General features: G+C 36.9%; 1 protein-coding gene across 7 annotated transcripts in view; it reads right to left on the minus strand.

Moving 5' to 3' along the window:
- grin1a (glutamate receptor, ionotropic, N-methyl D-aspartate 1a) overlaps positions 1 to 24,503 on the minus strand; it is a 64,890-nt gene extending 40,387 nt beyond the window's left edge. For 4 of the 7 annotated variants that reach the window (XM_038268301.1, XM_038268298.1, XM_038268300.1 and 1 more), the window contains exons 1-5: positions 24,099 to 24,347; positions 14,817 to 14,951; positions 12,514 to 12,690; positions 2,043 to 2,105; positions 1,136 to 1,233 (exon numbers count right to left, since the gene is read on the minus strand). In XM_038268301.1, coding sequence (XP_038124229.1) covers positions 1,136 to 1,233; positions 2,043 to 2,105; positions 12,514 to 12,690; positions 14,817 to 14,951; positions 24,099 to 24,347 — 722 coding nt within the window. Of the gene's footprint in view, positions 1 to 1,135; positions 1,234 to 2,042; positions 2,106 to 12,513; positions 12,691 to 14,816; positions 14,952 to 24,098 lie in introns of all 7 variants that reach the window. The other 3 variants (XM_038268303.1, XM_038268304.1, XM_038268302.1) reach the window with 1 other exon arrangement.
- Positions 24,504 to 26,667: the final 2,164 nt, after the last annotated feature.

A 26,667-nucleotide genomic window follows, 5' to 3' on the forward strand; every position in this document is an offset into this window, starting at 1 on the left:
GGGTATGTATATATATATATGTTTGTTTGTTGTTGTGCTTTTTTTGTGCCAGTATTTTTCACATAAACATTCATTTGTAACGGCCATGTAACATATGACAAGATGTAATTTGTTTAATTAAACAGGTAAAAAAAAAAAAAGATATAGGCTGAAGAGATAATATTCATTGAGATTTAGGGTTTAGATATAATTGGTTACTGTACTGGTAACTGTAGTGCTTATAAACCAAGGTAAAAGTCTGTATATTTTTAATCAACACGAGAGAGAGCTAAAATTCCATCCATAAGAGACTAATAAACCATACAGTATCAGAAAAAGATGATCACATCACCAACCTAAAATATTGTGGTAATGTTTTATTCTAGGGCACAAAACTTCACACAATTAATAAAGACATAGAAAATTATCTCTAACTGCAAAATTCTAAAGAATCAACTCAAGGCTTGAGTTAATGCAGCAGGATGTTGAACTAAAGCACACTGACAGCTTTACCACTAGGGTTCATAAAAGAACAGTTTTAAAGTACCCTAACTAGCTTTACAGCAGAGGTAACAGCAAGCACCCATTCCAAATATTTTCCTTTCGGTCTCCTCAGGCCAAAGAATATATTTCAAATTGAGATCATTCAAAGGTTCTTGTTTCTTTTGACCAGCAGCAGTTTTTACCTTTTAATTCGCCAATGGCTGCATTTTTTTTACCCGGTGTTGAGGTTACTAAGGCCCACAGTGTTAAATGTTCTGGATTCTTCTATCACTGCCTGGATGAGTCACAGATGTGCTCTCGATGTGGACCAGGGCACTGAAAGTACTGAAATAGTAAGCAGCTATTTCCTGAAGACTTCTTGCATAACATCCAAAAGCCAGCATCACCTATCTACAATTTAATTTCTATAACATTTTGAAGGAGGGAAACTTTTTGTTCTTTTTATTTCATGTAATAATTCTACACTATGCCTACTTATTTTATTAAATAAATCCCCAATACAAGGAGATTTAAGTGTTTGCCTTTAAGATGAAAAACAGTCAAGCTATATGAATACTTTTGAAAGTCCTATTTGTGCCACAGAGTCTTGTGCGTTGTTCTACAGAGTTACACATACCTGCTGGATAAAGAAGAAGGATAATGTCTGTCTTACCTGGCGGACAGGATGATGACTCGGGCCTCCAGCTCTTTAGCCTCCAGCAGCAGGGCGGTTAAGTTTGTCTCCTGACTGAATTGTAGGACTTTCTCTGCCTGCGGTTGGGGCATAAGAAAGGTCAAGCCAGCTACTTTTCCCGACCACAGACACCATGCTGCCTCTTTACCTGCGTGGTACGAGCTTGGCCAAATTTGTTTGAAAAAACGAAAGACAGAGATTAAAAGGAAAGCGATCCAGGGGAACTGGCTGAACTAAAAAAAGAAAAAGCTTGAAGGGAAAAAAACTTTTGCATTTGTCTGCATGCAAACTGAGGGTTATATCAAGGCTCCAAAGAAGAACGTGCATGTGTTAGGTAGAGGGGGAAAGAGAAGGTCAATGCAACCAGTAACTAAAAACATGTGAAGGGGGAGTGAGAGGGGCATTATCCCTCCGAAAAGATAAAAAATAGAAAATAAAATAAAAAGAAACTGCTGAAACCAGGGAAGTGCTACGAAACGGGAGGGAGTAGCATCGGGGAAATCTGAGTCCCACACTACCGGATCTCCACAAAGGAATGAACTTGCAAACTGTATCTTTTTGCATGTGTGCTTGTGTGTTTGAATGAGTCTGTGTGTTTTTAGTACATGCATTCCTTCATTGACGTGAAAAAAATGAAAATGAAAAAAGCGGGTCTCTGTTCTCTTCTTTTTTTTTTCTGGAACAACCGAAAAATGTAGTTTTTTCATACCAAAATCATTCTTTTTTTTTAAATTATAGGGGAATGTCTGCAAGTAAAAAATCAAAGAAAACACGTGCTACCAAGAGAGGGGACATTTCTGGGTCGGCTGGTGGCTGGTTTGGGCTGGTTTCTAGCTGCTACGTTTGGAAAGTTGGTGGGCGGCGTGCATTGACCATGCAAATATACCTTAGGTCCTCGCTTGTTGTCATAGGACAGTTGGTCGAGGTTTTCATAGTTCCTTTTTTTATTCTGATGAGTAATGTGCACAGAGAAAATATGCAGACACAGAAAAATATTATAAACAGTTGAAAATGGAGGGCAGTAAAGCATTCCAACAAATCTCCACTTTTCTGCTTCAAATTGGGATCTTTAACATTGGGGCTTGCAAAAAACATCACCTGCTTAAAGTAAGAGCAAAAATGATTAGATTTTCCAAAAATACACCGAAGAATAAAGTTCTGTATTCTTTACTGAATTATAAAAGCATTCCTGCACTAAATGGAAAGACCTGGAGTTTTATTCAAATACTTCTTGGGTTCAGATAAATATGTATACAAGAATATGTAATAATCCTATCAAGAATTATTATTGAAATTATGAAACCATAATTAATTTTTAGGGAGACTACTGACACAGAATGCACGTATAGTACCCAGACAGAGTATAAGAAATGTACGGGAAAAAGTCTAAAATTTAGAGAAAATAAAAACCTCCTTAGAAAAATCTTTAGAGAAGAATTGGAAGAAAGAATAGTATGAGAAAATATAAAGCACTTAGAAAGGTTACAAAACCTCCATAGAGGAAATAAAATAGGTATTATATATTTGCAATTTATATTTGACATGTCAAAAATAAATATTCACTCCTAGTTATGATGCAAATATCAACACAAGGAATAGTGACTATTCCTTTTCCATTATTTAATGGCATAGAGGATGATCTTTTATTTTTGGGTGGATCATCAAAATAAGTGGTCCTTCTAATTGTCAATCATTCTGGGGATATGTTTATGTAAGGCCGTCCTACATGCTCATCCCATTAGCTATCTCTTTCTGAGCATGCGCACTTTCAGGCGTATATCTGTGGTGAGATACGGTTTCAGACAGTCATTGAAGCTCACTTTTCTCACCACAGTTCTTTAAAAATGGCCGAGGGTCATACGAGAAAAAGTATCTAAGAAGTGTATGAGGCTTTAGAAGAGGCAGATATATCCCGGGATGCTTTGTATGTAGAACTCTCCTTGAAAAGCTTTATAGGTTTGCTGTATCAGTGGTCTGCTGCCACCATAGGCTGCCGCTACCCGACTAATAACAAAGATGGAGGGATTTAGGGGCTAGGGTGGACGTTCAGACACAGTAAGCATGTATGAGCTATTAGAACATCAACTTTTAAACAGGGCACCCATGCAAATTTTTTTTTTAAAGTGGAGACGGCGGGTCTTTTAAAAAATTTTTGAAAATCCTCCACAATACCTTCAAGCCAAAAAAGAAACATACAAAAGCAAAACCAAGGTGAAAATGAGTAAATCTTTGGTGCACTGGAACTAACTTCAGGAAACAAAGAGGCTAAGAAGCCATGTTGATGTTGCCACTTTCCTCCTGGATGGGTAAGTGGACCGAAGGTCAGAGTTAGCAACAGGGGATCTGGCAACTGGCCTGGAAAGAAACTCTGCTGGCGTAAGTTTGCACTGCTCGTCATTTACATGATAAAAGGACCAAATGATGACAAATGTTAGATACATTTCAATCTAATCTAATTAAATATAATATAATCAAGAAATTAAACAAAAAATATGCACCTTATGTGATCTCAAGGCATGTCTGCCAAATGCACTAATGGCAAACACATGCATGGAATGGCCGATGCCAAACAAGAATGACACAAACATTGTGCAAAAATATCGTCCAGCCAATGTATTGATCTACCTTTGGCTAAGACTGCAGTGGGCTCTTAGTTTCTCCCTCACAAATAGCAAAATGAATACTGATCTGACCAAATCATCTTCTTCTACTCTTTACTTTCACACCTGGCTATGCTCCTAACCATGATCAGCAACTCTTCCAAAGAGGCCGGTGGATTTTCTCTCTGCCTTATCGGAAAACCCAGATTTATAGCCAAAGCATCCAAGTCCAGTGCTTGTTTAAGATGTGTCCCTGCTGCAGCAAAGCTGAATAAACTCCTTAGCATGTCATGGAGGAGTCATTTTTCTTGAATTAGGTGCGTTGAACCAGGAGAACATCTAAAACCTACAGGGTCCCACGTATTAAGGAGTGGGAGGTTTACACAGTTGGGATTCTGCTCACATATAAGGAGATTTTCATTTTCAGTTGGATGAAACTGATTATAGGTGACAGTTTCAATATAGCTAAATAAAACACCTTTATGATTTTGAAAGCCATTTCTATTTTACTTTACATCCTATAATTCTACCAGTTTATAACATAAAACAACTAATTCGCCTAGCAAAAACCTTTCTATAGAATACCAGAAACCTCTTTATCCCAAGTTTTCCTTTTTATATTTGTGCATAAATGGTAATAATGGTATTGCTGTTAAACTAAAACAGCAAAACTACACACAGTAGCATAACAGCACGCTTTTTGCATTTAGCTTAAGTTAAAACCCATTTAAAGATTTATCCTGTTTAATATAAAGTTACCCATTTAAATTCAAATCAGCCCAAATCAGTGAATATTGGTTTGATTTGATCATATTAAGTTAACGTCTAAGTATATGATTAAGATAAGTAATCTAAAAACAAAACCCTTCTATTTTGCTTTTCACAAGGACTGCATTTTATTTCTTTATTTAAATAGGAACTAATGTGGTTGAATTTTGCTTTACAGTTCTGGTTCTAAAGGTGAGAAGAGAGGAAAAAAACAAACAAACAAATTTACAGTATGTGCAAAATGTGTTTTATCAGACATTTGGGTTATTTTTCATTCTCATATTTTTTAACACAACTGATAAAGGATCAAACAAATTTCCCTTTAGCACCCAGCTCTGGAGTTTTCTTCTTCCAAGGCTTTTTCTGAACCCTTTCTATATTTATATCTGCAGTCCAGCATCAATATTTCACGCTGTGTTGGTCATAATTAAGCCCGCTGAGCCTAAAGCAGCTCTGCTGCTGCTGACAGAAATCCTCTGTGACTGTGTGACGCCTGCACACTTCTTGAACCATTTTTGGCCCAGTCCAGGAGTTATACACAATGTTTCTACTGCAGAGCCACACACAAGCTGGTTTTTGGTTTAAATATAATGAAACTGTATAGAAATCCATGATAAAGAGAGGATTTGAACCATAGGTTTCTACTATAGTTAAGGTTACCAACCCTTTTGGCATATAGAGAAACATTATTGTGCGCCCAATCGCCTGGGTAATAAAGTATATATCTCAGCAGGGGTTTCTAAACATTTTCTCTTTTTTGCCAAAAATAACTGTCATCAAGCATCAATTTAAAAAAAAATTAGGAAATTAGATATGTTAGCATTAAGAACAGATTTTGGACCAATCATTCTTTAAAACACCATGTTTAATAAATGAATTTAAAGCTAATTTTGGTCAAAATAAGTTGAAAGATGTGGTCTTACTTACAATAATGAACGATGGGACAAGAACCTCCCCACATTTGTTACTGCTTTGCCCCAAGTCTGAGCCACCTACACCTTAAATAAGGAAAATATATTTTATCTGTTTTCTATTAGGTGCATCATTATAACACTTATAAAGGCGATTATGAGGTTCATTTGACCTTTCCTCTAATTGCTTTTACATTTTTCAAATGTGGAGACCAAAGCTTAGCCAAAGCTTAGCCAAAGCAGGTTTTATGCAGCAAACATGGAGGGAAGGAATAAAGTTAAACAATCTAGGCTTGGGGTTGCAAGTTAAAAATCTCAATTTTTTATGAATTAATCTATTTTTTTTTTCATCAAATAGACGGTTAGCTTTTTCAGGTTTTATGACTGATCTTTAATCTTTTAAGTTTAGTATTTATAGTTTTAATGCATTTCAATATTTCATTGTTTTTTGAGATACATATATGTATGTTCAGTGCATCCTAAGTAATACTAATTATCTTTATTATTATTTTATTGTTACCTCCACCTCTATGGCTTTGACCTTCAGCTTTCCTGTACGGCTGGTCTACCCCCCCCCCCCATCTACCAGTACCACACGCAAACTACTAATTTAAATAAGGCAGATTGCATTACTTTTGCACCTGTTATTGATTGCATATTCAATCTTCACTAATCCCCCACAAAACACAGACTGCTTCCACAAAGAGTATTTTGTTTGCACAGGCAATAAGAACTTCTTATTTGGGATCTTAACAGATCAGGCCCAAAATCCACTAATCAGAAAACACAACAAGTTTACATTCCCCTGCTGATGTAACAGAAAGCTCTTCTAAAACATCTCCATTTATAAGCTTGTCTCTTCATTCATCTTTATTAACATATTTTTAAAGCTAAATCTATCCTTCAACAATGTTAATAGTGTTCTACCCAGCAAAAAAATAAAAATCCCAAATTATATGTGAAAACACTTGTGAATTTCTGCATAATCTGGCAAAAGCAACATAATAGGCCACATACCAACTCTGACAGACTTAATGATCTGGTGGAATTCCTTTTCATCTATTTTTTTTTTTTTTTTGCACCAAATACAATAATTGTTACAATCACCTGCGCTACAACCAGGGAGAGACATTTCTAACGAGCCTTTCATCTGACCAGCGGACCGGCAGTCAACCTTACCATCACTATCATTCATGTCAATACCAGAGGGAATAAGGAAGAACCAAATAACATTGCTCTGCAGCCAGAAAAAGATGAATTGTTCTGGCAGATAGAGATAACCTGAGAAGAAAAGACGATTTTCTAAACGATTGTTCAGCTTAAAAGCAAAAAGCTGTCAAAATATCCAATGATATATTAATGATCAACAGCGATCAAGCAGATTTATAAACAGATGAGGTGAAAAAACGTATAACAACATTACTGACATCTATCAATCCAGACATAATGAAAAAAAAATTCTACTGTTTTTGGGATTGCAGTGAACCACGGATAAATCCTTTATCTGCACAGAACACTAAAGAAACAGGAAAAACATCAAAAGTACTGCAGGCTTTGTATCCATGGAAAAGTGCCAGAGCAGAACTGCTGCTCCCCCATAAATAAACAACAAAACACGTTCAAAACTTTGCAAATTTGCCAACATTTGAATCGTCCTATACTCTGGTTTATTAACATGTTTTAAATGATCTGAACTATTGTAACTGAATCTGTCAGGGAAAATACTTTTTAATTGCACTCTTTCAATTCTGACCAACAAGAACTGATGCCTGAGTTGACAAGTCATGTTAGTCAGTTAAGGTTCTGAACTCAATTTTCTCTGCTCAAGCTTTACCATCATCTTCAGCATCCATAACAATTAGAGCATCACCAGATTCAGATAAGTAAGGCTGAAGAAATCAGTTCTCTCTCTCCGTCGATCCTTAATGTTTTTTTATTTTTAAGGGATACATTAAAATCCATTAACATGTTCTGGGTTTTTAAAGAGTCATCGTGCAATGGAAATCACAAGGTTTCTATTGTTATTGGAGGAGAAACAGGCCAAAAGCATCAAAGCTCCCCCACCATGCTTTAATATAGGCATGAATTTCCTTTCCACATAGTCATTCCTTAATTTTGTGATGAAATCTGTAAAAGGTCGCACATCTGTCACAGTTTTTAACAAAGAAAGTTGTTACCTTTTATTCTCAGTGCCTTGATTGAAATCATTGACCTCATTAGGTGTAGTTAATAATTTTTTTTCACAGTATTATTATTCATATTATTGGTATTCATATTTTCTAGGAGTAATCTTTCCTTAATTAGCCAGATAGGTTTTTAAATTTTTTTTATTCATGTTTTAGAAATAAAATATTGGAGAGTGAATGAGTTGGAGTTTTAATGAGCAAATTGAAGGATATTCTTGTACAAATATGTATTTGTTTTCCCCACTTATTTCTGTTTATCACACAGCCCAAAATAATTCCCTTAATCTATCTTTTTTCTCTGATATGTTAGAACTTCAGAGGCATTGCATCAAAATTACATAGTGGATCTTTAAAAGCCAGAAGAAACCTAGCACTTTGTGTCTTTTCTGAGCAGTTTGTGTTTTAATAATTTAGAGCTTCTCTAACTAGCCTGGAGCTCTCGATCCAAGGCTGTTTTTATTCTTTTACAGGATGTTGCATCAGTTGTTTTTTTTTTAAGAATGATGCTCCATTTCAATTAGATCAAAATGCTCTTTAATTTAAGAAGAGAAACAGTGTCCTCCAGAGTTACTGATACCTGAGTAAAAATCTCACTGCTAGCTGGAACAAAGAGTTGCTTCTTAGGATGACCAAGCTCACACAATCATCTGCAGCTATTTAATCACTAACTGGGTCTTAGAATTTTATGTTAACTTTGGAGTTTCTCAGGGAAAAAAACAACAACACAGGTGATAAAGAAAAAAAAATGAAAGGGTGATGTTATAGGAAAAGCACAGAGGAGGTTCCCTGGTACTGCGGGCCCGTTCCTCTTCCAAAATCTGCCTGAGCATCAAGAAGTGACCAGGATGTTGAATTTTTCAAATAAAAAGAACCTTCTAAATAAAAACTTAGCAATCTCCACAAAGAAAAAGAAAGAAAACAAAACATAAATGAGTCATTGTTGCCAAATATAATATAAATCAACACAGCAGTGTACTCTAAGGTTATTTCTATGCTTCAACCTTTCCAATGTTATAGGAGCAAACCAAGTTTTTTTCTGACGATAAATGGGGTTGTACAAAATATTGAAAGAAAGGATATCGATAACAAAAAGACCAGCATTTTTTCCTTACTGTCTGAAATTAAATCAGACTGAATTCAACTATTTTAAATGATCAAAGATAAGCAAAACAATGTCTTAAAACTAACAGCTAGAAGAACGAGACTAGGACTAACTTGTATTTTCTTCAATTTATAAAGTTTAGGTACATCTCCATAGTATTGGGTAGATTAGTACGTGATAATACTCGAATCCTCGGGTTTGGTTTGTAGAATATATTATTTCTTAACCATAGAGCCATGCTGAAAGGGATAAAAACAGATAAGGTATTGACTCTTGAAGATCCATAGAAATGGTCTAAAGCTACAGTACAGGCTCAGGAGTTGTCAAATAGGGCAAATGTGTGTGTTGAAAAGATCATGCTATTAAAGCTGTATGCTTGGAGATAACGAAGCTCAATACTGTATTCATATGTGCTGTCGGGAAGTATAGAAAATGAGTTTGATCTAGAAATCCTTCTGTAGATGATTTAAATCCCTCGAGAGTTAGTTTAACCGATTCTTTTACTTTTAATATGAGCCTGGTTAAAATAAAATAATTCTTTGTTCAATGATGTCTGGGTCAACGTTCTTTCTCGAAGCATTGGCAATCAACATCAACAGCTGGAAAGTGAATAGGCTCTTCTTAAACAAAACAGCCTGTAAACAATATGAAATGGGTCAAACTTTCTGGGAATTTTTCCACAAGTTTGGAAATTGCTGGAAATTTGGCCCATTCCTCCTGATTTAGCTGATGTAACTTCTTCAGGAATGTAATTCGCTCTACTCACAGGTAAAACATGTCCACAAACACACCCCCACCCACACTCTTATATGCTCGTACCCATGCCTATATGGGACCAGATCATTACTTTGTGATGATCACTGGACAAAACCTAATGAGGTGGTATAATTGTGATTATTGCTCATTTTGAGTCTCATTTTAATTGCTGGGTTTGTCAAATTGTGGTTTAATAATTCCAAAGGAACTATCGTTTCTCAGCACTACTTCTTTTTCGAAGTCCACAAGTCTCTACTGTATCAAAATACATTAGAATATCAAGCTTCAACCTCCAAACTTTAAAGTAGAGATTGAATTTCCAAGCTTGAATGACCTTTTAGTCTCGTTATGTCAGAGAATATTCCTTTAGATGTTTAAGTTTTTACTCCTTAGTAAAGCTTGGAAACTAGAGTATTGGCTTCTTCATTTCTGAGTGGCCTTTCGGCCTATATAGGTACAGAGCTATTCTCCCTCTGGGTAATCCCACTCGGCTTTATCCAATACCCTCTCCTTTAATTCTGTTCCAGGGTTGATGAACACATTCTGTCTTTTAGCAAATAAAAACAATTCAAGTGAAATTATTGACTGAAATGAGGGAAGGTTTGGTCTGATTTTATGTTAGACAGTAGTTATAAAAACAATATTTTTCTAAATATTATGATCTCTACAGAATGAAAGTACAATAATTAAAAAAATAATAAAAATGTAGTGTCAGAGTAACCTGCTGCAATGAAAATGAATTTATTTTTGGAGCATTTTGGGTGCCAGTAATAGCACATGGTGCTGTAGGTTATTCGAATGAGATGAACAATGTGTGTGCTGGAGTTAGAAAGACAAACTGCATTTGTAATGGAACACGTCAGCTCCGGGCTTTGAACTTTATTAGTTTATTGACAGCCCTGAACTCTGTGGCATGGTGGGGTTACATACAGTAGATACAGGCCGGGATCCACAATTAGTCCTAGAATCAATTTTTTTTCATAGCTTTTATATCCTTTTACCCTAAACCTTCTGCACAATAATCACTGCCTGATTCACACATTTATTCACGTAAATCCATTCCAGCAGTAAGCAAAGGTTCAAACTGGTGTTGCAGTTGTGTCTAAATATATACTCATAACTAGAGTCTCACAGGAAAACTCTGCTCAGTTAGGGCATTAAATGGAGAGCACAGATGGGCTCATTTTGAGATCACAACTAAGACCGTGCAAGCATGAAAGAAGCTTCCTGGATTCTCATCAGAAGCTTTTAATGATATGTTTTCCCTCATAAATGCAGGATATGAATCTCAGCTAAATGATTTGACTCTCACAATGTTTGAGCTGCACAAATAGCTGCACATCTTTCTGAAATGTTTTCCTGTTGGTGGCACACACTGATCCCAGTAATCTGTGGAGCTTTTGGTATAACTTGCTTCCGTGAACGGCCTCGGGTGGATGTCATATTCTTAGCCTCAGAAGATTCTGATTTAATTAAACCTCTGAATCAGGACTCATTTCACTCGACCACACAATTACAGCAAAGAGCCCCAGAGAGGAGCAAACGTGCTGAAGTAAAAACCCCGTCCTAGTGTGATCTAATCTTAATAAATGGTTAAAGGATGGAGGGGATTTTTTTTTTTTACTTTAATTGTGTCTTCTCCTCACGGGCCCACATTACCAACGTCTCAGTTATACGCCCACTCAGAATTCAGCTATGAGCAAGATTTAAAAACATGCCCCATTAATGACCTGCCTCTCAGGGTATGTGTACAAATCTGCTGAACTTTTCACATTTTCGTATGTTACAACTACAAGTATAATTGTTCAGTTAAATAGTGAATAATTTTAAGGTGGAATAAAACCATCTTTTGATGTAATTCTAGCTTTTTTGTACATAAAGCTGTTATAAAAACAGCTTAAATCCACTCAGATTGGATGAAGAGAATCTGTGAAAATTTCTGTACAAGTCTGGCCACATATTCTTAACTGGATTTAGGTCTGGACTTTGACTAGGCCATTCTGACACATAAATATACCTTAATTTATGCCGCTGGGATCCAAAGTTTTGCCCAGGTGCTTTTGAACTGTGAACCACTGTAATTAATGAATGGTACAAATATATTCTGCCAGCAAAGACAGATGGACAATTACAAAAAAAGTTAAAGCAAGATTGTCCCAGATTTAAAAACATGAATTGTTATTTATGATAACAATAATTGATTTAATTGATTAATTGATTTAATCATGTGTACTAGTTAATCAAACTTTGTTAAATACATGAAGCTGTGTTAAAGACTGGACTATGTCACAATCATTTGTCACAATTCTTGCGATTGGCTCCATCTTTTCATCAACTCTAAACAGCCTCCCTGTCCGTTCTGCAGAAGGCCACTCCCACAGCATGATACTACCACCACCATGTTTCTGTCACCACTATGTGAGAAATTTGTGTTCATTGGGTTTTGCTCTGCTCTATTTTCTTACTTGCATGATCTTTTTTAGGTAAAACTAATCAGTTCCACATTATTTGTTGTTACATCCTTGTCACTTTTTCGTATAAACACATTAAAATCTACAGTTGTAACATGACAAAATATGCAAAAGTTGAAAGGTTTTAGAAATATTTTCAAAATCACCATGAAGAAGCAAATTACAATTAAGTATGAACCCTTAAAATGTTTGCAGTCTGTCAGTTCCACCTCATTATATCCCTTTCTTCTGTGATGGTTTGCAGAGCCCCATGTTAAAGTCCACTATTTGGCTCCCAGTGTGGATAGACACAAGGTAATTTGGACTATGGCGAAAAGCAACGTGAAGATGAGCAAATAAACATACAAACTTTTGTCAGATTAGACCACATTAGACGCTGTAGATGTCTCTGGGAATGTTAGCCAATGTTTACACAATGGTGAGAAAGAGATGTGCTCAGACAACAGAAAGGGAAACAGCTAGGTACAAAGAAGATCTCTGAAACACTCACACACTCATGCTCACACACTCCTTAATCGGGGAGGTAGGAGATGAGGGGAGGCCAGAGAATCCCAGCGTCTCACCTTCGTTTCTCTCTCCTCCAAGAGAGTCTCGAGCCTCTTTTGAGCAGCCCGGCCCTCGTGGTCGTCGCTGACGATCAGGATGATGTGGTTCCAGTTGAACTCGCGCATCAAATCGAACCAAACGTGTGCTTGGTGGGAGTATGGAGGGACTGTCCGCAGGAAGGATAGGTGAATACTCTGAGAACCAAGAAGAACACAAATTAAAAAGATAACACATTTTGAAAAGCGCAAAAATTATTAGTATTTGCTGTAAATAAATGAAACAAGCATCAAGCTGAATGAGTCTTTGGGCCTTATTTACAAAGGAAAAATAGCAGAAATGGGAACTTAAAGGTTCTTTGAATTAGTTTTCCAAGTTTTTTTGTTTTTTTTTTCAATCTGTGTGCTTTTCCAGTTTGGCAGGAAAATGTTCCACATTATGCTGGTGAAGGTTCTCAGTCATGCAGGTCATAGAGATTCCAAAAAATTTAAAACAATTCACTGGACTTGGTTTTCCAGTTTAAAGATGTTTCGCTTCCCATCCAGGAAGCTTTTTCTATTCAAAATGTCAGGAATAGCGTTGAGTTCGAGGTTTTATACAGTTGCCCAACAAGCCTTGTTTTTGTGTTGAAAACATGTGAATTGGAACAGGCGAAGGGGTCCGCCCATTATCCACAGGTTTGAAGCATTTCTGTTCTTTGTGCTTCCCTTCTGTTTTTGTTGGGACATGCTAAGCGCGATGTTGTAAGGTTCTGATGACTGAAAGTTTGTGTTCCAGTGGGTGGTGTGAGTCAAAAAGAAAGTGTTGGTCTGTGTTGGTCTAATCCTCACACAGACCATGACCTGTGTGAGTGGATTTCCTTAGAAAATCCACTCACACAGACCAACACCTTCTTTTTGACTCACACCACCCACTGGAGCACAAACTTTCAGTTATCAGAACCTTACAACATCACACTGAGCATGTCCCTACAAAAACAGAATTGAAGCACAAAGAACAGAAATGCATCAATGCTCTTCAAACCTGTGGATACCCAAACTGGTTGTTTGTCAAATCAGCAAGAAAATCCAAAAGACACGCAGTAGAACATAACGGTGAGAGGATCAAGTGCAAAAACATCTCTAGACTCAAGAGGATTTTCTCCAAACACAAAACAGTACAATTCAAACCTAACAAGACCCTTAGACAGAGGCTAGTGCATCCTAAGGACAAAACCCCCAAACCAAATATGAGCAGTGTGGTTTATGCAGTTCAATGCAGTGAGGAATGATCTGATCTATATATATTGGAGAAACCAAACAACCTCTAAACAAATGCATGGCCTCCTCAGGACCTCCTCTGGACAAGCCTCTGCAGTACATCTACACCTTATGGTCAAAGGACATTATTTTGAAGACCAGAATGTTCACATAAAGATAAAGAAAATAGGAGGTTTGAGAGGGGTGTGAAGGAAGCCATCTATGTAAAGAAAAACCAACCTTAAACAGAGGGGGTGGACTCAGGTTCCAGCTTTCAAAAACGTACAATGCAGCTATTGAGTTAGTCTTTTCAGCCAGTACCTTTAACGACCGACCTATAAGAAACTTAGATGGGTATGGGGTATTGCAGTCTTACAAAAGAAGCCAAATGACCCCCATTCTAAATGGGTGGACCCCTTCGCATGTTCCAATTTGCATGTTTTCAACAGAAAAACAAGGCTTTTTTGGGCTACTGTAAAAAACCTCAAACTCAACACTATTCCTGACATTTTGAATTGAAAAAGCTTCCTGGATGGGAAACAAAACGTCTTCAAACTTGGAAACCAAGTCCAGTGGATTGTTTTTAATTTTTTTCTGGAGTTCCACATTATAGAAATCCAATAGAGACCTAAATGAAATTCCGTCTATTAATGTAGCTGAGGAGAAATTGTGATCTCCTTAAATACTTTTTACTGGTAATTTAATGACCATCTCCTTTTCTCTTTGTGAAATTCTCCCTCCAATGTTTACATGAAAAACCTTTCCCAAGTATAACAAAAAAGCAACAGAGCAAGACTTCCTTAAAGTTTTTTACGCTCCAGAGTTTTCTTTATACTTATCCAATCACTTTTGAGGGTTAATTAATGTGTTTTGTGCATCATAACTTTTTTTATCAGGGACAATATTAATGGTAGTCTTCCATTTTCATCTGGAAAGCCATTTAATCTCAGCTCCCCTAATGGACACTGATGAGATGTTTAATCTAGGAAGCTCTTAAAGGCACCCTCAGGGAGCTCCTTAATTCATCACTCTGTGTTGGCTCACCATCCCCCTCTCTGTTTACATCCCTCTCATCCATCACTCACCTTGTCAGAATAGATGGACATGCGAGTGGTGAGCCCCACAACTGGGATACGGTAGAAACCAGCGGTGTAGGAGACGGGCGTTGGAGTGAGATGGTCGCTGGACTGAGGAGGGTGACTCACCAGGATAGCGTAGACCTGCAGAGACACGAAGGAGGGAGAGAAACACTCTGTCACACTGACAGCAAGACATAATTAATAAAAACACTGAGATTATATTACTTATTTCTTCTTTTAACATTCAAGACGATCCACACAGCAAGTAGACCAGCTGTACTTTATTTAGTGCCCATCTGGTACACAAACTCTACATTAAGCTTTATTTTATTATTTTTATCTATTAAAAGTTAAAAGCTGATAGATATAGCATATTGCAAACTTATGTCAGTCATCCTTCTCTAACCGTTAAAAGTTTGGAGGTGGAAAATTGTTGTAAAATGTAAAAATTTAACTCAATGGATAAAAATAAACATTGTTCACTAAATGTCTATCTAATCAAACAAGTAGGAGGATTAACATAATATCTTAATTGAATTCAGTACAGTTTATTTATGTGGTACCAATTCACAAAACAGAGACAAGCCAATCAGATCGTACAGTCAGCTTTGTTCAAAGTTTTCCATCTTAGAAAACCCAGCTGATTGCATCGCCTCTTTGACTTTGCAGGATACACTCCTCCTGGATGAGCATTCGTGTTATAGCATGCAGCTTGATGTGATTAAAACATATCTATTTCAATCATTTTAATCATGTTTGAGAAATATTTCCTGGTCATGTGCTGCAAGGCATGAATTTATGGTTTGTATAATTGTTATAAGTCTAAGTATCTTTTTAATACATTCGCATTAATCAAGTGAAGAGCAAAAATCCCATTGTGAGAAATAAACATTTTACCAAACTATCCATTCTATGATTATAAGGACCCCTAATAGCTGAATGATAAGATTTAGTTGGTTTTCACTATAATAAATATGATATGGAACAGTGGCCAACCGTTCTGCTACTCTACAAAAATAGAGAGAAACATAAGAGACCTTTCAATTGGGCCAGAAAATGGCAAGAGGATGAGAGCCACCATCTAAAATTTGCTGATGTCTATGAGCACGGAAAGGTTGAACAATGACCCATAATGATGATCGTTTTTCTCTCCTCAGTGTACTCTTAGCAGGATGGTGAGAAAAATTCTCACTTTTGGAGAACTGCAGCAAAAGGTGACATCTTTAGGTCATCCAGTCCCTGCTGCAACTAGAGGTAGTTGGAGAACCCAAAACTTTTTCTCAAATAAGAACTTCTTTATGTTTTTTTTAACTCATAAAAAATAAGAAAGCAGTCATTAAAAAGTACCCAAGTAAAAGTGAAGAATTTCTTTGTAAAATAACTACTCAAGTAATGAAAAATTCTTGGTTTAATGCATCCGATTTAATGTTTAAAATTAAGTAATCAGATAGAGTTACATACAATTTCTGGTGTTTCAAAGCATCAAAATAAAAAAAAAATAAACTAAATAACATGATTATAGAATAACTACCCTCTCAAAGATAAACATCTGGAGCACACTTAACCTGGGAACTCAGCGTTATGGACAGATGAGCCTAAACTCTGCTTCTTGGACTTCATGTTCTGAAAAGCACAGTTAACAGTGAGAGCTGAAGGTTCCTTTCCTAATCGCGTCCAATCAACTGAACCGGTACTAGAACTTCACTCCTTAGTCTGTAAAAGCAGCTCATCAAAGCTCAACGAAAACAACGTGGCCCTCACTTATGGAATAGTACACCCAAAACATGATTTGACTTCATTTTCTACTCACCCCCATGCTGAACAACACTTTTTTGATATCTCAAATGCATCTGGAGATCTGGGAGGCTTCTTGCTGTCTGTTGACATTCAAATAATGGAGGTCTATGGTGCCCGAGGCAGAAAGGTCCATAAAAGTCCACAAAAAACGTGTCAATATTCCTCCATACTGCTCGTCCAATCTATTCCAAGTGTCCTGAGTGGGTAGCATCCAGAATTTACTCGAAACAAAGTCATTTAGAATGTTTTTAGAGCATAAACAGTAGTGTATAGGATTTCCTGAAAGCGCGCACATGCGCGTTCACAACGCTACGGAAGCCGGCAGACCAAACCAGATGAAAGTGCGCATTCAGCATCTGCTCTGCCAATAATGCAAGCGTAGAAGAAGAAATGTGCTGTTTACCTGTGCAAAGAAAGAAACAACGAAAGAAAAATGTCTGAGGACTTCAGTGTTGAGGAAGAGCATGAGTTCTTTGCCGAGCTGAATGCGCACTTTCATCTGGTTTGGTCTGCTGCGGTTTCCGTAGCGTCGTGAACGCGCTTTTAGGAAATCCTATACACTACTGTTTATGCTCTAAAAACATTCTAAATGACTTCGTTTCGAGTAAATTCTGGATGCTACCCACTCAGGACACTTGGAATACATTGGACGAGCAGTATGGAGGAATATTGACACGTTTTTTGTGGACTTTTATGGACCTTTCTGCCTCGGGCACAATAGACCTCCATTATTTGAATGTCAGCAGACAGCAAGAAGCCTCCCAGATCTCCAGATGCATTTGAGATATCAAAAAAGTACTCCAGAGTGTTGTTCAGCTTGGGGGTGAGTAGAAAATGAAGGCTAATCATGTTTTGGGTGTACTATTCCTTTAAGTTTGGAGCTTCATGGATAAGGCTTTGAATACTTGCTGCTAAAAAACTCAAAGCTGTGAATACTTTCCTGATCCACTTTTCAAAACATAATTCCTTCCTCCTGTTTTACTTATTGAATATCAACATCTTGGACATGCATTTCATCTTTTTATAGTCTACCCCTTTGAATGTTATGATATCAATTAGTATCTCTATTACTGGTGTTAATTTATGCCAGATTAGTCAGAATTTTGGGTTTCTCTATTAGATATTATACGGTAAAGTACCTGTTAAGTTAAGTTAGGATTCTTTTCCAAAAGCCTAGGGAACTGGTTTTCTTAAGAATAAGGCAAAACTACTTGGAGAGAAGAGCATATTAAAACAATCTGGCTTTTCCTAGGAAACTAAAATCAGAGTCTTTCAATATGCCAATGTTGTGTCAATAATGCACATTTGACCGAATCTACAAATAAATGGTTTACCAGACATAAAATCAACCTTAATTTTGAAACATCTCCAAATCTTAGCGTTTGACCACTTTTCTTTATACTTTGGTTGTTTTTTTACATAATAAAATAAGTACTGTTTCCTACTCACTTTTCTTCATTGTCATTTAGATTTGCATAAAAAAAATATTTTGTGATGTGATTTGTTTCTTTTTAGGTGAAGAAAAAAATCAAGAGGATCAAAATGAATCCTAAAAGAAGTAGAAAAGATAAATATGATGAAGTAAACGGCTTAAAGCATGACAGAAATGATGGCATTAAGTAAATGTCATCACATTGTAGCACCAGTGAACCTAATTTTGTTCTGTAAGTAATGTTCATTGGATTAAAAAATGCCAAAGCTGTTTTTGTCGTATGATTTTGCAGTTTTCTAAGTCATCAAAAGCTGCTTATGAAATCTAGGAGAATTACAGCCTTTACCATCTGCAGCCTATATCCAGCCATTCTGTTAGACATCTGTTTTTCTACCTGGACAAAATAAAGTAGATTTGTGATCTCTTATTAAAGCTAAAACTAATCTGAGATGTTGCATAAAAGGTTAAAAATAACATTTCTGAACCACAACTGTCTGGAAGGATATTAGTCATGCAGGAGAAGGTCTTTTGTTCATCCTTGTGGGTGTTTGGGTTTAAAAACAGGAGTTGGGGGAGGAGGAGACGCCTCAGAGTTGGGGAGGGAGGGGGGATAAGGTTGGCATAGATGTGCCGGCACGGATTATTGGATGGAGCAGCCCGTATGGCTGGGTCAAAAATGAGGTCTTCCTTCCAAGGAATGCTCGCAGGCAGCTCTTCTCTTCCATCTGCCACTGTGTCCTTATCACCTACAAGCTAATCTCATCTGATTAAACTCCCCATAGACTTTCTGTCCAGTTTAGATGGGGTTTTGTTCTCATTTGCACATCAGGAGAGTGTGTGAGAGCTGCTGTTGAGTGTTTTGGGTTAACATGTGGTGATGGGATGGGACAGGGCTGTTTTACAAGCCTGCATTAGTTAGAAGCAATAAACCAAGCAGAAGATATGGAAGAAGCACTAAACCTGTGGGTGTTCTTTCTTTTCTTTTGTTTTTTGCATAAAGCCTAATTATGTGTGTAGGAGAGACAGGAGCAAAGAGATTCGTGCCTCAGCTCAGTGTGACATAACGCTTTTATAAACGTGCACTTCATGCATTAATTTAGAGCAGAAATATTCATACCTTACAAAATAGTTTTGACATTTTGTTTCTTTACAATTTCAACCTTCATTAGGGTGTGCTTTTGTCAGTTCTTTGGCTTACATTAACGTGCCGCAGAGCCTAAATACAAAGGGCAAGGAAATGAGTTTGTGCTTTTTTTAAAACTTTTTTTTTTTTTATCTTTTAAGTCTAAAAATTGTGGGAGTTCAGATTCACGCAGTCAGCATTTTGCAGAATCATCTTTTACTACCAATTTTTATGGTTTCTGTTTTTGGGTCCTGTAGGGCAAATTCTCATATGGATCTAGTTCTGCAATGGACTGGCGACCTGTCCAGGATGTACCCCGCCTCTTACCCGTAGACAGCTGGAGATAGGCACCACAGCCCATCATGACCCTAGCTGAGATAAAGCATGACAGAAAATGGATGGATCTAGTTCCAGACTTTAACTAGGCCATTCTAACACACAAATGTGCTTTTATTAAACTACTTAGCTATCAAACGAAAGTATTTCTTTCCACAAACTGTGCACTAGGTTCTTGGAAACAGCAATTTGTGAACAGCCAACTTTCTAGACTGGACCCTCCAATAACTGCAGGAAATATGCCACAAAATTAGCATAACACTTTTTAAATCTAACATTCATGTGTCAAACCGAATTTGAATTTTCTCAGTGGCTTTGACTAATAAAAAGATAAACCAGCAGAAAAATGCTTAAAACGCCTAAAGATTTGCTGTGTGTTTTGTATTCACCCCACCTCTGCCTCAGTTAGGTTAGTATAACAAGAGACTGTGTTTTTTATTTTAATCTTTGGAAAATAGCTTAAGCTCAGAAGTCTTGTCACAGTTTTGTTGTTAGATTTAATTTTAAACTTGACTGTACCATTCATGAATAGGATTTGATCTAAAATCATTCCATTTTAGCTGTGGATATGTTTAGCTCTTGCACAGTTTTTCCTTCCACTTAACTTTCCACTTATCTGCTTGGAAACTTGGCAGATTTTGTTTAGCTTTCTTAAAGAAATTTTAAGTCTTCCAGGTTAGTTATTGCTTGTTAGGTTTGTCTAACAAATCTTCTGCAACTTCAAAATATCTGGAATCTTTTCCTAAGCAGTCTCTTAAAATCTTGATTAGCAAATCATTTTATCAAAATTGCTTTCATATTGTTATGTAATATGTCACCATAGTTAACTGGGGAAACTTTTAACTTTTTAGTAAAGTTTTTCTTATCTGACTATATGACTTTCTCCTCTCTTTGATTTTGTTGATCCCAAATAAGCTGTGGGAGAGGAGCTACCAGGAGAAGGTAGAATCCAACCAAGAAAGACATTTGCCCTGACAGTTTTTTTTTTTAAAACATCACATCAGTGAAATTCTCCCCTGCAATCCTTTAGAGCCGTCATCTTCGCTTGCCTTCAAACTCAGTTTAAGGAAACAACTTTTTCAGATGAGAACTGCATTAGATGTTTTTAACATTACATGGATTCTCTTTTTAAATATATTAATTACATACTGGTTGTATTTGTCCAATTACTGTATACTGTCTCTATTTGTTGTCATGTAACATATTGTTGAAGACCACTGAAGGAAAATAGCTTGTCTTACTCAGGGACATTTAATGGTAATTAGTTTATATCTATAATGATAAACCCAGCTTTTGAAGAAATAAATTGAACACAACATGGTCAAAACATAACATCCCTTTGAGAAACTATGTTGTGATTTTCTGTACCTAAAGGAGTAATAAGAAAAAGACAAAAAAAGGAGCTGGAAACTCTCAGCAGGAAGCAGTGTTTTTTCTTCAGACTCCTCTCAGTTAGTATTCGTAGGAGAACATTTATATCGATTATCAGACAACAGACTTAGACCGTGCCATTCCAATACCAAAATCTGCTTTTATCTATCTAATTGTTTCTCTGGTTGTATTCTGAGGGTTGCCATCTTGCTTAAGGTGAACCTAAACCTCCAGTTTCAGTTTTTTTTTTGCAGCCTCTAACAGATTATCATCCAGAAAAGTTCTTTTTACCATCCATCTTCTCAATAACTCTGATCAACTTCTTTGTCCTTGATGAAGTGAAACATTCCCACAGCATGATGCTGCCACCAACATGTTTCACTAAGGCTATGCTGTTTTCTGAGTAACGTGCAGTGCAAATTTACTGCAATTTGAAGATTGGACATATGAGAACAAATTAACTATTTTTCCCTGTGTAACTTTTTGCAATCCCCTACATGTCTTGGGGTAAACTGCAAACAGAATGTGTGACATTTCTAAACAGTCTATTATGGTTTGTGTTTCTTTCAAGTTTTTGATTTTACTGTTCTTGCCTATGTTAACTTTTAGAATTGTTGTTGTTTTGACTTTGCATTAAACCTGTTATTAGTTTTCCTTTTTGGGTCCTGCCATATCCTGTCATTTTGCCATTAGGGGTTAGACATATCAGTTTGTTTTTTTTAACCATTTTGTCAGTTGTTTTCTAGAATGGGAAGAATAAATAAATGCTGCTGGATCCATTAAATTTTTGTAATACATCCACTTTTCTAATGTTAATCTATATGAAATCTCAAAGTCTTATCTTGTTTTCTCTCTTTGACACAGCTATATCCAAGTCATATAGTTCAATATAAAATGCAGATAAAATGTATTAAAGAATAGGGTTCTAGTGTGATAAAACTGGCAAAAGTATTTTTGTAGTTTTTAATATTTTGTGAATCACATTTAATACATTTTTTTGTGCAAAAGTAATGAAATTAATAACCCCTCAGAGTTTTTTTTATTTTGCACATTAAGATATGTTTGCCCTAAACTATTTTAAACCATCAGCTGCAGACTCTTGATGCAGACATGTTGGATGACGTTTAGCAGATTTTCACCCCTGACCTGCTCCTGTGCACTTCAGTAGATCTGCAGCTGTGTGCCCAGAATGTGGGGCGATCCCATCATATGAAATCCGCCTCAAACCAAAGGCTATTTTTGAATGGCTGAGCAGAAAGATCTGTGGGGAGCTTGTCATATTGAAGCAACACAAAGTGGGAAAAAAAATATATATATATTTTTTATATATTGATGTTTTAATTTTCTCAGTACTGGAGAAATACTTTCAACATTAACAAAAGTTGATGCATTTTAATAACTGAATACAAAAAGGGAAACTTTTATCATAACAAGGGTTGTTAAAGTTAAAAATGTTTTGAATGTTTTTTGGGATTTTTAGTCCACAAATAATTCAACCCCCACAATTCCATGAGGGTGGCATTTCACCACTAAAAAGGAATGTAAAAAAAAAAACAAAAAAAATAAACAGGCAATGTGAGTCTTCTGAACAAGATGATCACATACGTCACAGTGCATGCACTTAGAACTAGGTTGTTCTTCCTTTTGCAGGAATTATTGCGTCAGTGCAGAGCAGCTCGGAAGTGATCAGCCTCTGGTTCTGCTGCAGCGTAATGGAAACCCAGGTTGCTTTGACGGTTTTTAGGTCATCTCCATTTATGTTTCTAGTGTGTCTTCATTGGTTCTTTATGTAAATCCCTTTATTGTCCCACAATGGGGAAATTCACTCTCTGTATTTGACCCATCCCCTTGGGGAGCAGTGGGCTGCCATTGTGTGGCGCCCGGGGAGCAGTGTGGGGGTTAAGGGTTTTGCTCAGGAACCCAGAGTGGAGAGGTTTATAGGGATTCTGTCAGGCAGATTTTTGGTCAGTCAGGTAGAATAAAATAAACTGGTGATTAAACTTATTTTTGGTACATGTAGGAAAATACAATCTTGCTGGAAATATAATCCTCATCTCCATCAAGCTTGTCAGCAGAAGGTAACTTGAAATACTCTAAAATGTTCTGGTAGTTAGCTGCATTGACTTTGGGCTTTCGAAGACCTATAGACCAACACAAGCAAATGGGATGGCTGCCCAAATCATCACTGGCTGCTAGGACTAGACTTTGTGTTTTGTAGATTCTGATCCTCTACTGTTTCTCTAGACTCTGAAGCTGTTCTGTTTTGGGTTAAGAAGTGTCTTCTCTAACAAGGAATGCATTATTTGTCTGTATTAGTTTCTTTCCCCTTACCTTTCCATTTATATCATAGGATGCAGCACAGTGAACAGCTACGTAATTTGTTTGAAAATTACCTTTTAAGGCAAATCCTTATTTCAATTCTTTTTTTTAAATAGTCATTTTAGCAGTCTCGACAATTAATTTTTTCTCTACCTTTTTGTTGTTCTTATTTTCTTATTATATCGTCCACGAAACGGAGTTTTGAGCTGAAAGATTAACAATCGACATGATTGCAATTGTGACCTGCATCCCTGCGTGTAATTTTACTCTGAAGTTCCACTGATTGAATTAAATTACTAAAATAAATAATCTTTTTTTTAATCATTGCAACCAACATTGGTTTTTGAGAGAAGCGATTTGGCTCTGCACAAAAAGTCCTTGTGTCAGGAAGCAGAACTGGCTCCCTGTCCAAAAAACACAATGCTGCACCTTAAACATGTTTCCTGTTACTAATGTCAAGACAATAAAGGGAGTTTTGTATTTTTTAAACCAGTTAAGAAAAAAAATTCTGAGCACTGAGCAAATTTGATAAAAAATTTAAAACATAGTTTGAGATACATTCTTTTGGAGATAACATCATGATAACCTTTGCATTTCTAAACTTCAAGATAAATTAGTCCACCTTTATGTAAAACTTAATATTTGGACAACATGAACTGAAATGTCATTCAGTACTCAGAAATTCTGTATAACCTTTTTTGGTTTTGGTTCATTGACTTCTGTAAATTTTTATTTCCTTTATTTTTTTTTTTAGGGGGAATTAGATATTGAAGATCCCGGGTATTAGAAAACTGGACTCCTTAGGTGTTCTGTTTGCAAGAAGAGCCACTGATCGAGCTGTGATTTATTACCAGAACAGCCTGATCTCATGGAGTGAATGGGACTCGAAGGAGGCAGCTGTAAGCCCTACCTGGCTGGAGATGAGGTCCTCGCACACCGACAGAGCCATCTGGATGGCGTTAGCCTTGTGCGTTACGGAGATGGCGTTCAGTTTGAACTTGTCCCGGCCGTAGACCTGGTTAGCCTGGTTCACGGCATCCTTGAAGACCTGCTCGTATCTCTTCTGGCTCAGGACGGCCCCGATGTTCACGATCTTTGGTTCGCAGCCGGCCCGCGCGCAGGAGCACGAGAGTAGCACCGCCAGCAGAAACAGACGCATCGCGTGGAGCGCCAAACCGCACAGCTCAGCCCGGTCCCTTTTCTCCGCGGTGGTGACTCGACTCGGCTCGGTCTGAAGAAGGCGGGCGCGATCCAGGTGGGCGACGAGAGCGAAGGGAGGGGGAGCCCCGAAAAAGGAAAGAGGAAGGCTGGAGATAAAAGCTGGTTATGTGCAATGCGGAGGAATGTGCATGATCGTATCAGGAGCAGACTGTCAAACCACCAAACTGCATCCTCCACCTTTTTTTTTTTCCCTCCCCTGCAAAACTGCCTCTTTAAAAAAGGCACAAAAAACGAACTAATTCATCGCTCCAGCTTTCACACTTCGCCCCCGCCTTTGGACTGTATCCCTCCATCCAGCCGGATCCTCCGAACTGCGTCTGGGACTGAGCTGGTGCTGTCCTTGGTGCTGACAGCTGTGCATGCGCGCGCTGATGATAGGTTGCTGCGCGCTCCCGCTGGATCTGCTTCATTCACTACGATAGCGGTGCGCGTTGGCAGTCAGTTTCTGCAGTTATACCGCTCACATTAAAAATGGATGTATTATAGAGACACAAATCACCAAATGCAGGAAAAAATGCTGCTTATCAGATTTTGTTAGGAACTAAATCAGACATGAACTGGAAGCGCAGCCGAATCTTTGTAGTATTGTCTTGTCTTTTGATGCTTGTGCGCTGTACTCTATTTTATTCATGAGTTTAAAAAAAAAGGTCCACTGTAAAAAGAGCAAGAGGCCATGAAAATATTCACTCCATTGGTGCACTATGCAGCAGAAAGTACCAAAAAGACACATTCTAATCAATAAAAAAAGCTTCAATAATACATAAAATACAATTCTAATCAATTCATAACAGTGCATATGTTATGTGCGCTTGATTTGTTTAAAACTGATATAACCCATACTACTCCCAGAAAAGCTACACAATTACTCTATTCCGAATGATGAAAGCGTCAATAAAACTTAAACTATAAAGTCCGTAACAATAATTATAAATGAACTAAATCCGTTAGAAAAGTCTCCTGTAATAGACCCAGAGATTTGTTTAACTGCACAAGAACAGCATTAGCCCTGCCCACTAATACTGCTTAGCTTGGTTTTACACAATTAAAGAAATAGGTTATAAATCTCACAAAAAAAAAATTATAAAACAAACATATGTAATTCGCTTTTAACATAAAATCTGAATCTAATCCGAATTCTGTATTTTTCAGTGAGTTTTTTCATTAACTTTTGTTTTTTTTATACTGCTACTGTTTTTAGGTGTACCTGCTTTTATTGGCACATTTACTCCTGTTTTTCCGCACAGTTGCATAAAAAGTAAAGAATAAAGAGTGTTTTGATTTAAAGCGTGAACAAAGAGTAGTTTATTTTTCCTAAAGAAATACCACCTGCTTTCTATGCCTGGAATTGAACCAAACCTCATTAATCAAGTGAGCACTGCTTGTCTTTTTCTCTCTCCTGAACATTTAGAGACAGAAAGTAAACACAAATAAAGCCGAATAAACAGAGTATAGGTACTGAGTATCTTCACAGTCTATCTGCCTCCTTTTGTTAAAGCTATTGCCGGGATGCAGCCTGCAGCCTGTACAGATATGAGCCGAATCAGTCTCCTGGTTGCCTTGGAAACAAGCATTTTACAACCAGTACATCCACAGTGGAGCTCTCTACACTGGTGAAATTATAAGGGCATACAATGAGTTTATTCATCCCACCAGGAGAAAGGGAAATGTTGTTCGGCAACAAAACCAAGGTATTCACAGCTGTAGATTTCTTTCACTTGTTCACGAGAAACATCAAACTTTATAGCATTTATTGTTTTTTTATTTTTATTTTATTTCTGATGAAATAGAGAATTTTTTTTTCATACAAGAATAAGTTGGATGGGTATTTGCCTTCAGCCTTTCCACTGTCAGTTTTGCTAATTTAGAAGCTCATTTAAATTTGAAGAAGAATATGTAAATATAATCTCAGCAGATTATAAGTTCGTATCTTGACTAGACCATGGTTTTATTATGCACCAGGCTGTGAATAAAAAAAGAGTTATGTGCAACAATCAAAAGCCAGGGAGATGGCATCACATAAGTTAATTTCTTAATCATCATTAAGTTTATTTATACTGACATCCATATACAGCAGCAAATTTAACCTCTTTTCTAATAATTTTTTTTCTATGAAGGCTCAATAGAGTACATCTAATTAAGCTTTTCTGTGTGTATTTTTTGTGACTTTTCCTGTCTTTTATTGATAGCATGTTAAAGTCTTTGATACGATTGAAATTTTTCTGTATGATGTTTTTATATATTGTACATTTTTACTTTTA

This window comes from Cyprinodon tularosa, unplaced genomic scaffold, assembly GCF_016077235.1.
Source record: "Cyprinodon tularosa strain WSP-4 unplaced genomic scaffold, ASM1607723v1 ctg7, whole genome shotgun sequence".
Lineage (NCBI taxonomy): Eukaryota > Metazoa > Chordata > Actinopteri > Cyprinodontiformes > Cyprinodontidae > Cyprinodon > Cyprinodon tularosa.